Source organism: Leptodactylus fuscus, chromosome 7 (assembly GCF_031893055.1).
Source record: "Leptodactylus fuscus isolate aLepFus1 chromosome 7, aLepFus1.hap2, whole genome shotgun sequence".
Taxonomy (NCBI): Eukaryota; Metazoa; Chordata; class Amphibia; order Anura; family Leptodactylidae; genus Leptodactylus; species Leptodactylus fuscus.
Window position 1 is genome coordinate 97,938,449 of NC_134271.1, and position 16,246 is coordinate 97,954,694.

The 16,246-nt window shown below is 43.8% G+C and overlaps 1 protein-coding gene across 3 annotated transcripts in view; it reads left to right on the forward strand.

Annotated features, from left to right (window-relative positions):
- The first annotated feature begins 9,588 nt into the window (after window positions 1-9,588).
- Window positions 9,589-16,246, forward strand: part of NEMF (nuclear export mediator factor) — a 35,365-nt gene continuing 28,707 nt past the window's right edge. For all 3 annotated transcript variants that reach the window (XM_075282599.1, XM_075282600.1, XM_075282601.1), the window contains exons 1-9: window positions 9,589-9,706; window positions 9,808-9,876; window positions 11,107-11,209; window positions 12,655-12,780; window positions 13,523-13,671; window positions 13,850-13,917; window positions 13,995-14,081; window positions 15,422-15,495; window positions 15,719-15,789. In XM_075282599.1, the coding sequence (XP_075138700.1) occupies window positions 9,648-9,706; window positions 9,808-9,876; window positions 11,107-11,209; window positions 12,655-12,780; window positions 13,523-13,671; window positions 13,850-13,917; window positions 13,995-14,081; window positions 15,422-15,495; window positions 15,719-15,789 (806 nt within the window). In that variant the 5' untranslated portion in view covers window positions 9,589-9,647. The remainder of the gene's footprint in view (window positions 9,707-9,807; window positions 9,877-11,106; window positions 11,210-12,654; window positions 12,781-13,522; window positions 13,672-13,849; window positions 13,918-13,994; window positions 14,082-15,421; window positions 15,496-15,718; window positions 15,790-16,246) is intronic.

The window sequence follows — 16,246 nt, forward strand, 5'->3', positions numbered from 1 at the left end:
TATGGAGATTAAATGTCCGGTATATGAAGTTTAGAGGAGCGTCTTGGTGTTTATCACTGGCACTAAGTATAGCTTGTGATATGGAAGTCTTAGTACTATAGGGTAAAATTGAGAAGCTGATTGACCGCCCAACCTACCTAAGATGGGATAGCTTTCATCCCAAACACATAAAGAACTCCATTGTCTACAACCAGGCCATCAGATACCATCGCATACGTTCAGACCCTGTAGATAGAGACAAACACCTTGGAGGTCTCAAAAACACATTCTTGAGGCAGGGTTATCATCCAAGAACAGTTGAAAACCAAATCACCAGGGCCACCAGAATACCAAGATTGGAGTTATTAAAATACAATACCAAACAGGAAAAAAAGGGGGTGCCCCTGGTTGTCACATACAACCCACACCTGGAGATGCTGAGAGGAATCACATGCAACTTACATCCACTACTGCAAAAAGACGACTGTTTAAAATCGATATTTCCAGATCCCCCTTTCCTGTGCTATACGCAGCCACCAAATCTCTGGAACATGGTTATTAACAGCTCACTGTCACCTCCTACCACAACAGGAACATTTCCATGCAGACAGAATGGGTGCAAAACATGCCCTCACATACTGGCCATCGACAAGATAAAGATCCCCAATTCTAACAAGGACTACAAGATCCCAGGTACCAAACAATCACTGGGCACGGTGGCGTGCGTCTGTAATCCCAGCTACTTGGGAGGCTGAGTCTGTCGGATCACTTGAGTCTAGGAGTTCTGGTCTACTCTGTGCTATGTTGATTGGGTGTCCACACTAAGTTCGGTATCAATATGGTGACCCTGGGGGAGCTCGGAGCTACCAGGTTGTCTAAGGAGGGGTGAACCGGCCCAGGTCTGAAACGGAGCAGGTCAAAACCCCCATGCCGATCAGTAGTGGGTCCACGCCTGTGAATAGCCAGAGTAGAGCAGCCTGGACAACACAGCGAGACACTGACTTTTTAGCCTTTTATGTCATGTGGAATATCATTATTATTTCGAGCTCTCTATTTATTAAACGCAAATTCCACAGTTTTTTACATAAATTATATATTGCAGTGCTGGGGTTTAGATTCAAATCCAGCCGAGGACATGAAGATTATTATATGGAGATTAAATGTCCGGTATATGAAGTTTAGAGGAGCGTCTTGGTGTTTATCACTGGCACTAAGTATAGCTTGTGATATGGAAGTCTTAGTACTATAGGGTAAAATTGAGAAGCTGATTGACCGCCCAACCTACCTAAGATGGGATAGCTTTCATCCCAAACACATAAAGAACTCCATTGTCTACAACCAGGCCATCAGATACCATCGCATATGTTCAGACCCTGTAGATAGAGACAAACACCTTGGAGGTCTCAAAAACACATTCTTCAGACAGGGTTATCATCCAAGAACAGTTGAAAACCAAATCACCAGGGCCACCAGGATACCAAGATCGGATTTATTAAGATACAATACCAAATAGGAAAACGATCGGGTGCCCCTGGTTGTCACATACAACCCACACCTGGAGATGCTGAGAGGAATCACATGCAAATTAAATCTACTACTGCAAAAAGACGACTGTTTAAAATCCATATTTCCAGATCCCCCTCTCCTGTGTTGTAGACAGTCACCAAATCTCAGGAACATGGTTATTAACAGCTCACTGTCACCTCCTACCACAACAGGAACATTTCCATGCAGACAAAATAGGTGCAAAACATGCCCTCACATACTGGCCATCGACAAGATAAAGATCCCCAATTCTAACAAGGACTACAAGAACCCAGGTACCAGACAATCACCGGGCGTGGGGGCGAGCGTCTGTAATCCCAGCTACTTGGGAGGCTGAGGCTGTTGTATCACTTGAGTCCAGGAGTTCTGGTCTACTCTGTGCTATGTTGATCGGGTGTCCGCACTAAGTTCGGTATCAATATGGTGACTCTGGGGGAGCTCGAAGCTACCAGGTTGTCTAAGGAGGGGTGAACCGGCCCAGGTCAGAAACGGAGCAGGTCAAAACCCCCATTCCGATCAGTAGTGGGTCCGCGCCTGTGAATAGCCAGTGTAGAGCAGCCTGGACAACACAGCGAGACACTGACTTTTTAGTCTTTTATGTCATGTGGAATATCATTATTATTTCGAGCTCTCTATCTATTAAACCCAAATTCCACAGTCTTTTACATAAATTACATATTGCAGTGCTGGGGTTTAGATTCAAGTCCAGCCGAGGACATGAAGATTATTATATGGAGCGGAATAACAGCATCGCTTCTGCCGCTGCTGGCTTCATGCAGGGCAGAAGCATAGCGATGTTGCTGGCATCTGTGCCGGCGTCTTTGCATCTGTGCCGGCGTCTACACTCCCCGGCATCCGCCTCTCTATTACAGCGGATGCCGGGTTTGTATTCACATATGCAAAGCCAAGCGGCGAGATGCCGCTGGCGCTGCGTGCACACTCATAGACCAGTCTAGCCTTCATAATGCGAATACAGACCCGACATCCGCTGTAATAGAGAGAGGCGGATGTCGGGTCTGTATTCGCATTGTGAAGGCTAGACTGGTCTATGAGCGCGCACGCAGGGCCTGCGGCATCTCGCCACTTGGCTTTGCATATGTGACCCCGCCCACCAATGACGCAACAAAGCCGGAAGACAGAAGATTTTATAGCAACGAAGACTGGTGAGTATGCGACGTGGGACAACCCCTTTAAACGTCCGGTATTTGAAGTTTAGGGGAGCGTCTTGGTGTTTATCACTGGCATTAGGTGGAGCTCGTGATATGGAAGTCTTAGTACTATAGGGTAAAATTGAGAAGCTGATTGACCGCCCAACCTACCTAAGATGGGATAGCTTTCATCCCAAACACATAAAGAACTCCATTGTCTACAACCAGGCCATCAGATACCATCGCATATGTTCAGACCCTGTAGATAGAGACAAACACCTTGGAGGTCTCAAAAACACATTCTTCAGACAGGGTTATCATCCAAGAACAGTTGAAAACCAAATCACCAGGGCCACCAGGATACCAAGATCGGATTTATTAAGATACAATACCAAATAGGAAAACGATCGGGTGCCCCTGGTTGTCACATACAACCCACACCTGGAGATGCTGAGAGGAATCACATGCAAATTACATCTACTACTGCAAAAAGGCGACTGTTTAAAATCCATATTTCCAGATCCCCCTCTCCTGTGTTGTAGACAGTCACCAAATCTCAGGAACATGGTTATTAACAGCTCACTGTCACCTCCTACCACAACAGGAACATTTCCATGCAGACAGAATAGGTGCAAAACATGCCCTCACATACTGGCCATCGACAAGATAAAGATCCCCAATTCTAACAAGGACTACAAGATCCCAGGTACCAGACAATCACCGAGTGTGGTGGCGTGCGTCTGTAATCCCAGCTACTTGGGAGGGTGAGGCTGGTGGATCACTTGAGTCCAGGAGTTCTGGTCTACTCTGTGCTATGTTGATCGGGTGTCCGCACTAAGCTCGGTATCAATATGGTGACTCTGGGGGAGCTTGGAGCTACCAGGTTGTCTAAGGAGGGGTGAACCGGCCCAGGTCGGAAACGGAGCAGGTCAAAACCCCCATGCCGATCAGTAGTGGGTCCGCGCCTGTGAATAGCCAGTGTAGAGCAGCCTGGACAACACAGCGAGACACCGACTTTTTAGCTCAAACCACTAATATTCTTTTCTATTCATTGATTACAGCTTTTGGGATATATTATAAATATATATATATATATATATATATATATATATATATATATATATATATTTTATATATTATATGTAGAAAGGGCTGTACTGCTAGGCATCGGAGCATCATTGACAGGAGCGTATGATATTTTTTAATTTGTTTTTCACCTCCCCCGGCTTATTTTAAAAAATAATATTTTTGCCCTGACAGTCTATTTAAGGGGGCATTCACACTACGTATACTGAAGCTTATTCTGAACGTAAAACACGTTCAGAATAAGCGGCATATAAAGCTGCTCCATTCATTTCTATGGGAGCCGGCATACGAGCGCTCCCCATAGAAATGAATGGGCTGCTTCTTTCACTATGAGCACTCCCATTGAAGTGAATGGGAAGTGGCGGCGTGTACAGTAAGCTCTGCTCATGCCGAGCCGTATATGCCGGCACTTCCCATTCACTTCAATGGGACTGCTCATACTGAAAGAAGCAGCCCATTCATTTCTATGGGGAGCGCTCGTATGCCGGCTCCCATAGAAATGAATGGAGCAGCTTTATATGCCACTTATTCTGAACGTGTTTTACGTTCAGAATAAGCTTCAGTATACGTAGTATGAATGCCCCCTAACATTGTAAAGTCCAGTTCACATCTGCGTATGGGTTTCCATTCAGGAGGGTCCGCTTGTGGTAGCGGTAACCTTAGGAAACCTGCCGACCCCATGGATTATAATGGGGTCTGTGTGGTTTCTGTTCGGCTTCTGCTCGAAAAGGACTAAAAATACACGCAGCACTTTTCTCTGCATTTTCCATGCGGAGTAAGGAACAGAATTCCTATATGGAGATCAGGCACAGATGTGAACGGAGCCTAACAGTAAATGATAGTCCTATAATAATGTTTCCTTTACATTCCATCTGTCTGTATAAAGAGCCTGTCAGAGCTAAACAATATTTTCTAATTAGGCCGAGGAAGGTCAGGTCCCCAATTCTCCAGTGTCCTCCCTGGGTGGTCCAGTTTCTCGTCGGCTGTGACGTCCCTGATTCCCTTCTTGAGGTCACTGATTGACCTAAGCTGTCACATGCCACAGGCACTTCCATCAGAAGACACCAACAGAGTTGCGGCACCGTACCACATGGGGAGGCATCGGCACACCAAGGACAGGTGAGTATGGTTTTCTGTCATTTTTTTCACCTCCCCAGTCTAATGAATAAATAAAATTTTAGCCTGGACAACTCCTTTAACTGTTTTTTTTTTTTTTTTTTTTGAAGGAGGCTGGGGAAGGTGAACAAAAAACCATACTGTCCCTGGTGCTCTGGTGTCTCCCGACACAGTCTGGTCCTACTGCTATGGTGTCTTGTTTTGGTGGAAGTCACCTAAGGAAAGGACAAAAGAGGTCGCAGGAGACGTATGCAAAAAACGATGATTTTTATATGAGGCCAGGGAAGGTGGAAAAAATACAGAAAAACCGTGGAACTTATTGCACTGTGTAGGGGCCACCGTGGAGAAAATTGGACTGTGTAGGGGCCACTGTGGGGCTGATTGTACTGTGTGGGGGCCCCTTCACTATTTATATCACACAGTATCTGTTTTATAGCAGACGTGGTATTAGTACAGACTGTCATAACATTACACAGTCACTATAAAACCAATCCTGTGCGATGTAAATAGTGAACATTAATTGTTCAAAGTACCAAATGCAAATTTCCACCTTTCAATGTTGTTTGTATCATTGAAAGCTCTGTAAAGCCCCATTCACACGACTGTATTTTGTGGGTCCATAATTGTCCACAATTATATATCTGCACAGTATTAAGTTTCATTTGCTGTGTTTGGCACTTTGCGATAATTTAGTGGGTTTTGGGTTGCAGTTTGGGCAATCGGTCTTTAAAAGGTTCCCTATCACTAGGATAGACCACCAATATTAGATCTGCATAAGTCCAGCTGACAGGACCCCCATACATGATCTGTTTATGAGATACTGTGACTAATGTTTACTTACCAGGAGCCCCTCTGCTCTACTCACTTGACATACAAAATGTAGCTGTAGCTTTAGAATTGAATGGGTCGGTGCTGCAGCTGCTGAAGTTACACTATGTACAGCGAGTGAGCAGCACAGTTCCAAGCATGTAAACCTAAAGATAGGCCATCAATATTAGAAAGGGGCAGTGGCGCAATGATCGTGGTCACAGGGGGTGCAACCAGGCCTACAGAGGTAAGGGGTCCGCGACCAGCTGCTAATGGCCGTTGACCTGGACCACCATGATAGTGATCAGGAAAAGCTTTGTTCCCCGACCGCTACACATATGGTTAATGGAAAGAGGACCCCTTTCTATTAAATGCCAGCTTACGGGAAGTGTATAAAAATAAAAAAAATACTTATACTCACCTGTCCTGGGATGAGCATCCGCTCGGGGGCTCTTCCTGAGGCAGATCCTAATCCTAGTGGGCTAAAGTACGTTTGATGATGTCTGAGGAGACCCCAAAGTATAATAATAGCACCGAGGGGGGGGGGGGGGTTACTGGTGAGCATATAATACTGAGCGTGGGGGCCGCTGTGAGCATATAATACTCTGTGTGGGGCCACTGTGAGCATATAATACTGTGTGTGGGGCCGCTGTGAGCATATAATACTGTGTGTGGTGGCACTGTGTAGCATATAATACTTTATAGGGGCCGCTGTGGGCACATAATACTGTGGGCCACTGTGGAGCACCTAATACTGTGTGGGGTTGACTGCGGAGCATGTAATACTGTCCCATTATTGTTTATCTGCCTGGTGTTGCACTCACCGTATTCTGGATAACTGCAGTTGTGGGTACTAAAGCTGTATCCCTTTCAAGTATCTGAGACATCACTTCAGCGCCCGTAACCATCGCTATCAAGAATTCACTACAGGAAGGGGGTAGGGGGCCCCGTACAAAAGCTTGCATCCAGGCCCATAAGACTTTAGTTACACCATTGGAAAGTGGATAACCCCCTTCCTCTTCTATAAGCCTGGCTCATCCTCAGCTTCAGTTTCACTAGCCGTGTGACATCTTATGTAGTGGAGCCCTTGGTGAAAGAGCAGCATAGCCTACAGAAGAGTAGCAAAGGACATTTCTGGCAAAGTGGGGATTTGGGACAGGTGTGAAGCCATTATGACCATTTGGAGTGTGTGGTTTGGGGTTAGGGTTAGTGTTCTTGGGATCTCGTCGTTCTTGTTTAGGACATGTGGGTATGGGTGGGCGATTCGGTGGGGTGGTGAGTGTGGGGGTTTAATAGTCTTTGGGGTCTCACTGCTGTCAGTATTAGTTGACATCTCCAGGTGGCGCTATAGTGCTGTAAGAACTCTGCAGTTACCAGTAGATGTTGCTGTTGTAGATCAGCTTGGCTAGTTTTTGAGTGCACATTTGCTAGTTCCAAACACTAGACAGCTCTACTGTATTAGACACCATATTTGAAAATATTAAACGTTAGCTTCTCGGTTTCTAGCGTCAGAGAATGACTGGGATTGCATTTGATGGCGCCGCCGTCCTCAATCACCTTTATACATAGTGCCTAGTAGAGATGAGTGAACAGCACGCTCCCATAGAAATGAATGGAAGCACCTGTGACGCCGGCTGGCCGCCGGCAAAGTCAGCGTCACAGGTGCTTCCATTCATTTCTATGGGAGTGTGCTGTTCGGATCGGCTGATCCGAACAGTGTTCGCTCATCTCTAGTGCCTAGGTGTCGCTCATGACACGCAGATCTTAGTACTTAGGGTCCATTCACATAGCGTAAACGCGCGCTCATTTTGGCACAATACACGTGTAAAGAATACATGTGTAAAAATAAGACTCCCATTGACCTCAATGACATTTCTAACACGTGTAATAAAAGCGTAAAAAAAAGTTGCATTTTCTGGCACGCTTTTTACACGAGTATAAAATGTCATTGAAGTCAATGCGAGTCTTATTTTTACACGTGTATTCTTTACACGTGTATGGTGCCAAAATGAGCGCTCGCTTACTCCGTGTGAGTGGACCCTTAGGTGCCTTCACACGGAGTTACGCTCTGTGCATTTTGTCCATTTTAGGGCCCCTTCACACGGAGTTTACGCTCCGCTCATTCATACACGTATACATGAGCGCTTCAAAACACATCCCATTCACTTCAATGGGAGCACCTGTAAAGCCGGCTTTACGCGTGCTCCCATTGAAGTGAATGGGATGTGTTTTGAAGCGCTCGGGTATACGTGTATGAATGAGCGGAGTGTAAACTTCGTGTGAAGGCGCCCTAAGGGCCCCTCCACACAGAGATTACGGGCGTGCAATCTGGCACATATACACGTGTCAGAGTTTGCGCACTGAAATTACATTCCATTCATTTCAATGTCGAATTACGGGCGTATGACGCACGTAATTTTGCGCCTGCAGAACTGCGTCCACAAAATTATGCGCGGAAAAATTGAACTCAATGGCTTACTACATTTTACACGTGTAAAATGGACATGGAGCGTAAGGGCCCCTTCACACGCGCCGCTCATTTAGACACGTATACATGTGTCCGAGCACGGCGCTTCAAAACAGAGCCCATTGATTTCAATGGGAAGCGCGCGTATGCCGGTTCCCATTCAAGTCAATGGGAGCTGCTTTTTACGCGCTCATTCTGAACGTGTTTGGGTGCGTTCACACGATGTCACAAAATGGCAAAATCACGGCCGCAAAATAACGCGGCGTATACGATCCTAACTCCCATTGAAATCAATGGGAGCTTTTACGGCGCGGAAACTCACACACGCCGTATATGTGCAAGATCACGCGGAACATTACATCGTGTGAACGCAACCTTTGTACGGTCAGAATGAGCGCAGCGTAACTCCGTGTGAAGGCACCATGATCGCTGAAAGCATTTGTGCTAACTTCAACATTTGGTGTCGCTAGAGTACAGCAGTCCATACCGTGGTACTGTGAAGCAGTCCTTAGCGAAACTTCTAAGTACCAACACTAGGTGTCGCTTTTTCCCTACACCGTGCGGGAAGTAGAGCAGCCTGGACAACAATAGCTATGAACACTAGATGTCGCTGTTTTGTTGCATGCTTACAATGAGTAAGGAAAATACTAACTATGCACACTAGATGTCGCTGATGTTCCGCTGTCTACGGGAAGTACAGCAGTAAGTAACCACAGTACTAACTCTGAACACTAGATGTCGCTGTTGCTCCGCTGACGTCACTTACATTGCAGCCTCTACTACATTACAGCAGGCACTAGCACTCGCCGGGCGTGGTGGCGTGCGTCTGTAATCCCAGCTACTTGGGAGGCTGAGGCTGGTGGATCACTTGAGTCCAGGAGTTCTGGTCTACTCTGTGCTATGTCGATCGGGTGTCCGCACTAAGTTCGGTATCAATATGGTGACTCTGGGGGAGCTCGGAGCTACCAGGTTGTCTAAGGAGGGGTGAACCGGCCCAGGTCGGAAACGGAGCAGGTCAAAACCCCCATGCCGATCAGTAGTGGGTCCGCGCCTGTGAATAGCCAGTGTAGAGCAGCCTGGACAACACAGCGAGACACTGACTTTTTAGTCTTTTATGTCATGTGAAATATCATTATTATTTCGTGCGCTCTATATATTGCATTATATAATAAAGTTGTATTATTATAGCCAGTAGAGTGCGAGTCATTATCTTCACAAAGTAAATCGCGATATAAATATAATCGCGATATGTTTGGAAATAATATAATTATTCTTGCGGTAAAACCCCATATTCTCAGTGTGATGCGACTGCCTCCTGCTGGTGAACGTGTGAAACACATGTGTAAATTACATGTCGTTCTACATGCGCCCAGACGAGGTCGCTAGAATCTTTCAAAAACGCTCTACAGAACTGAGCCTGCCGGGCACCCGTTGTCATGTGCGCATGTGAGGCAGTAAGTCCAAGCTGTGGGGAAAGAAGTGACTGATCTGAGAAGAACATGAAGAATAGATTCAATACCATAGATATCCGGGCTGTCATCTCAGAGCTCAGTGACAGGTGACCTGGGGTACATAGTGCTACCTAGTGGTGCTCCTGTGGGTATGAGGGCTGTGTGCTGGGACCTTTATTATAACATGACTGTGGTGTTTGTGTCCTAGCCTGCTGGGGATGAGAGTGAACAATGTGTACGATGTGGATACCAAGACCTATCTCATTCGCCTGCAGAAGTAAGTGCACACCACTGTCCTGGACTGTGCTGCTATACGGTATATGCTTTGTAGCAGTGAAGTATGTATATACTGTAGATCTGAGAGTTCATGGAGCTGGGGTTCACTATATAGTCATATTTATAGGATAAACAGTGCCATATGTCAGTGTAAATAAGTACAAGTAAAGTTTATTGAAACACGTCCAGATCTCAGGGTCCAGTAATAAAGCTTGATACGGGGTAACCAATTCTCTTGTACATGTAATGTATGTGTATGATATTATTCATCCATAATATGGCCATAGGCTGTATCCACCTCTGCATCATAGATGGTATCCATCATTATATGGACAGTTGAGCAGATACGGGGATCACAAGGCATTGAAGTTATTTTTTAAAGGGGCTGTCCAAATGATGAAATGACAAAATATTTTATAGTCACTCATTTCATCCATTGTCACTCCAGTCCTGTACACTAGGGTTTGTTTACTTGGCTGCAGGGTTGACATGCGCAGATACTCACGTGACCACAACAGCCGGTCACGTCAGTAGCATATGGAAGGAGGCCACAACCTGCTGATGCACAGTGATTTTTGTTGCAGGGAAACGACTTCTCATTCCTTCTCAAGCCGCGTATGGCTTTGGCTCAAAGAACCATAGCAAAATCTGCAACAAAAAGCACTGCAACGTGGGGCCTTAGCCTAAGGCCAAGGCCTCACATTGCGGAAACGCCGCTTTTTTTTTTTTGTGAAGATTTTGTTGCGTTTTTTTGAGCCAAAGCCAAGAATGGCAGGAATAGGAAATATATAGGAAGTTCTTATACTTCTACCTTCTGCTCAATCCATTCCTGACTTTGGTTCAAAAAACCGCAGCAAAATCTGCAACAAAAAAGCTGCATCTCTGCAATGTGGGGCCTCAGCCTAAAGGAGGAAAAACCACAACTCTTATGTAGGAATAATTGCAACCCTCCCCCCTTCCCAATGTATATGGGCAGCTTGTAGGCTGTTTCTTAACACCCATATGTAATAGAGACCTGTACACATGTATGTGGATGTAGTAGTTGGCAGCAACCTCACCACGTGGTTCAGTCGACCCTGTACTGGCATGGATGTAGGCATAACGTGTGTATATTCCATGTATGGTTAAGGTGGGAGCGCTCATTTATGTTGCAGAACTTTTTTTAAGAGAAGTATTAAACATTCTTTACATAAAGTCAGGAAAACCCTTTACCTTTCTTTTGTTTTTCCAGGCCTGACTCTAAGGCCATACTCCTCGTGGAGTCTGGTATCCGGATCCACACTACAGAATTTGAGTGGCCCAAGAACATGATGCCATCTGGGTTTGCAATGAAGGTTTGATCAAAGCAGTCTAATATCTTATTGGATGTTTGTGTTCTGCAGTGACCTGCACCTATCTTATCACCCTGTCTTGGTTCCTTCTATACTATGGAGCATAGTTGTATCGCCTATATGTGGGATGTTTTTATTTTATACTTGGGTTTATAGGTCCCAATAACACCACCTTTATAAAGTGTACACCTGGATTTGCATTGGACTACCAACTGAAAATGTTTAGAATTTAAAGAGGACCTTTTATATTTTATAATATAGTCTGTTGCTCCATTATCTGCCCGTTCCAGTGATGTATTGGTGCTGTTAGTTTCGGCTACTGAGTTGCCTCACAAATCAGTGTTATGGCCCCCCACCTTCACTGTACTCCCTTCCCCCACGTTAAACTTCTATGTTATTTTACTATGAAGGAGGGAGGTGTTCCTCAGCACCCAGCTGAGCCGTAAAGCTGGCCCCTCTGATCATACAGTGATATCGGTAGCTGAAACGGAAAGTGTGATGAATTCAGCTTTGCTTTGGTGTATAACTCTCCCGATTTTAGAGGACATTTAAGGTCCTCTTTAAGGACGCTGCAGCTGCATCCCCCACCTTCTCTCCCTGTTATTTACTGTCTTACACTAGACTAGGGGTGTCAAACTTAAATACACAGTGGGCCAAAATTATAAACGGACCAATCTGATATTTATTTAAAAAAAAAAGTTTTTCCTTCTTATCAGATATGACGATGAACCTTTTCATATGGAAACAAACTTAAAGAGGTTGACCAGGCAAAATTTTTAGATGTTAAATATGCTGGGGTAGGTAAAAACAAAACATAAAAACCCCTTACTAATTTGTCCTCCCGATTCATTGTCATCTTCCAGGGGTAGTCCCCCCCCCCCCCCACACACACACGTGACTGCTGAGGCCAATCAGTGGCTTCAGCGAAGGGCACGTGACATCACTACCTGTGACATCCCGGAGTCTCTTCTTGAGGCCACTAAGGAGACCACTAAGGCCAATCAGCAGCTGCAGCAGAAGAGATCCGGTTTCTCACAGCTGGTGAGGAGTTTCACTTTAAGACTGCCCAGCAGAAGGACCAGACTACCCTGGGAGGACTCCAGTGCACCAGGAAATATTGAGAATGATTTTTTTTTTTTTTTTTTCCTACCTCCCCTATTTAAAATATAAAAGGTTTGCCTGGACAACCTCTTTAAGTTTTGCTTAAACATAGAGTCTGGGACAAGCAGAGGTTAATACCGTTTGCTACACTCTGATCTACTCTACCAGACACTCTAATAGACATTTATGTTCACACAGGCCAAATACAATTACAGTACCTGCCGGAGTTTGATGCCTATCCACTACACAGATATCTTGATCCCCTAGGAGACTAATCCCTAACCATCACATTTACACTGCTGCTATCCTTTATATGTGATAACTCACTGTATATCTCTATCATCCAGTGCAGGAAACACTTAAGATCTAGGAGGCTGGTCAGTATTAAGCAGCTTGGAGTGGACAGAATTGTGGACTTGCAGTTTGGTTCAGATGATGCTGCTTATCATCTTATTGTTGAGCTGTATGACCGGGTAAGATCTATAGAATGAGTCCTGTTGGATGAACAGTATTGCTACGTGTTTATATGTATTCATATACATATATGGGACAATCTTACTAAGATAGAATCTAATCTGTAGAATATTGCACACATATGGCTTACTGCTTTCCACCATAACTTCTTCGTTTTCTGGGTAACCCTTAATAGAAGATTTTCTTTTCATTATTTAGAGATCCTGATTGTACATTCTCTGTCCCATTTTCTCTCCCTTTCCTGCTTGGGCATGTATATACATTTGGGTAATGCTCTGTCCTTTTTCCACCACATTGTCTACAATATGTTTATTATTTTAAATCCATAGCACTGTGGGGCCCAAATATTAATACTGGAGTGCTGGAGGTAGCTGAAATACAGCACTTGGCTATCTTCGGCACTTTCAATTAAACATTGAGCAGAGTTTCTTCTGTGTCTGCTGCCCCTTCACTCACAATGGGGATAAAACACCCCTGTTCTCAGGATTGTTGGAGGTCTTGTTGGTTGGCCCCTACACCGATCAGCAACCTATCCTATATCATAGAGGTGTATACATTAATGATTTTGGTCCTTAACATGATGTGGTTGTACGAGAGTCTGAAATGTATGCCAGCTAGAACCCAGTTTTATGGCTTAAATTATGTTAAATTTGTCTGGCCATAAAGGCCTACTTCATCCACAACTTATGTTCTTATGTTCATTTTTTATAATTTTAAATTTTTTTAACTTGTTTTTCCTAGGGTAATATCGTCCTCACAGACCATGAGTATCTTATCCTAAACATCCTTAGGTTTCGCACAGATGAGGCCGATGATGTAAAGTTTGCCGTTCGAGAACATTACCCCATTGATAATGCCAAAGCCCGTGAACCTCTACTCAGTATAGAAAGGTGAGGGGCCACATACCAATAACTTTTTCTTATGTGCTGCTATACCTTTCAGAAAATAAATATTTTTAAACTGGATTTCCCTTTGATTCTTAAAGCAGCCTCACAAATTTCTCTTTTTGTGTTGTACTTATCTATTTTTGAGTCAATTTTTTTATCCAATTTATCACTTTTTGATTAGATTGAAAGAAATTTTAGAAAATGCTCAAAAGGGGGATCAGCTGAAGAGGATTCTAAATCCCCATCTACGTATGTAGTTTTACAGCTTTTAATAATAGATTGAGAAGGCAAGAACTAGACTTTAACTTTCCCCTGTTCTTATACAGCATATGGTGCCACTGTCATAGAGCATTGTCTGCTTGAATCTGGGTTGTCCAGCAACATCAAGCTTGACCAGCTAAAAGGAGACGCAGGTGAGTGTCTCACATTACATTTATTGCATTTATTAGTCTGCAGATCTTTAATATGATAAAGCTCCTGTAGGTGAGGAGAGCCTTACTGGATTACATGACCAACAGAGCACACGAGTCACCCTTGCCAAAGGCAATATACCTGGCACTACTGCTGTTGCTAGCCTTTGTAACATAACTGTTGGTCAAACTATCTTTGGACCTACAGCTAGTTACCGCTCTTTCTCCCTCAAACCTCCTATACACATGCACACATTTCTCAACCAAGTATTCATGTTTTCTTAATGGAATCCAGCTTATCTGCCTGAGATAAAAAGAATCTGATATTTTGAAATCCATTAGACCATGCCCAATAAGAAGGAATCGGGAGGCCATGCATACACATTAGATAGTGGTAGGCAAATGGGTTTTTGTTTGAGCAGGATGGTCAAAGAATGACTATAATCATACCAGAATATAATAAAAGAAAGTGTTTAATAAATGCAAAGAGATAGATAATACTTAGCTGTGATTACAAATGATAACTCATTGGATGGGGAACCCCATTATATATCATGCACCAATGCATACCCATCATTTGATGACTTCCAAAGGTGCATGTTATAAATTTCATGATCCATACTGAGACTACCAAACAATAACCCCTTCTGTTTTTATAGTACCTTTGGGTCAGGTGAGGGGTTGAGTGGTTAACTTATACATGACCATTTACAGTACAGAGATTTTAAGAAATGCTTATCTACTGATCAGTATAGAATGACCAGTATAGTGTACAGAAATACAGACAAAGCTGCGGAGGGAACCTCCTATTGATATACAAGAAATACATATAGATTGATCAGTAAAACATTAACCCTGTCATATGACATCAATAGGACATTATGATTTTATGAAAAAATATGTCCTATTAAAATAGTCGACTGGTCTCTTCAAAATTATCAGGTTCGGCTAACATAGTTCTGTCTGGCTTTAGGCATGATACAGTGTATTATATTTGCACTATATGGAAGTGGTGGTAGCACTGTATAGCATTCTGTAACGGTATGTTATTTGGCTATCATATGACTCTTTACTGGCACTTTTACTATTTGTTATAGTTACTTGTAATATGGTATACCTTATGGATGAGGGAAAGCCAATAGAAGGTGCTGCTCAGGGCACTATCTATAGTAAGGGCGACCCTGCTTAGAGGCAGCACCAGTATTTCTTGGCATTATTTTGCATGCATTAATTATTTTATGATTTATGTTATTTATTTATTTTTCAGTCTTTGCATGCTCTTTATTGAAATGAATACTATAACTGTTTCAGTATGGATGGTGTTCACTGTTGTTTATTTCTAGATTTGGAAAAAGTACATTCTGCTTTAGAGAAGGCTGAAGAGTACATGGACAATACGCTGAATTATAAGGGGAAGGTAAGATGTTGAGATGCTTGCCTCAGACCTTACGATAAGTAGTCAGGCATTTTGTCATTATATTAGTTTTAATAGTCTGGATGATTTGCTATATTGTGTCTGCAACTATTTTTGTCATATGATCTCACAAATTCTTTTAATGAGGTTGATGGGAGTGCTTGATAGACTGTCGATAATTGTAGTATGTCTTCTAAAAATGTTAGTGTATTTTTATGTCTAACAGGGCTACATTATCCAGAAGAGAGAGAAGAAGCCAAGCCTGGAGCCAGATAAACCTTCTGAAGATATTCTCACGTAAGCACAAAACATGCATCTACAAATATTCTAGATCACTGGTCTAAAGGTTTGGCAGGACATGCTGAGAATTGTAGTTCACAGCTGCTGTAGAGCAACTGCTTTAGATAGGTATAAACCAAGCCATTGTAAGTTTCATTTAACTCGCCTACAGTTTTGAACAAGCTGCACTTGGGGCTGGAGCAAAGTGCATTTCTTTTCACCCCAAGTGGAAAAGTTCAAGGACACTGTATCTTTAAATGGCTTTAACTCCAGAGCAGGGGTAGGGAACGTACGGCTCTCCAGCTGTTGCGAAACTACAATTCCCAGCATGCATGCTTGCTCTGCTGTTCTTGGAAGTCCCATGGAAGTGAATGGAGCATATTAGGAGTTGTAGCTTCACAGCAGCTGGAGAGCTGAAGGTTCCCTACCCCTGCTCCAGAGGCACGGGGCTAGAGCCGAAATCTTAGTCTTGTTT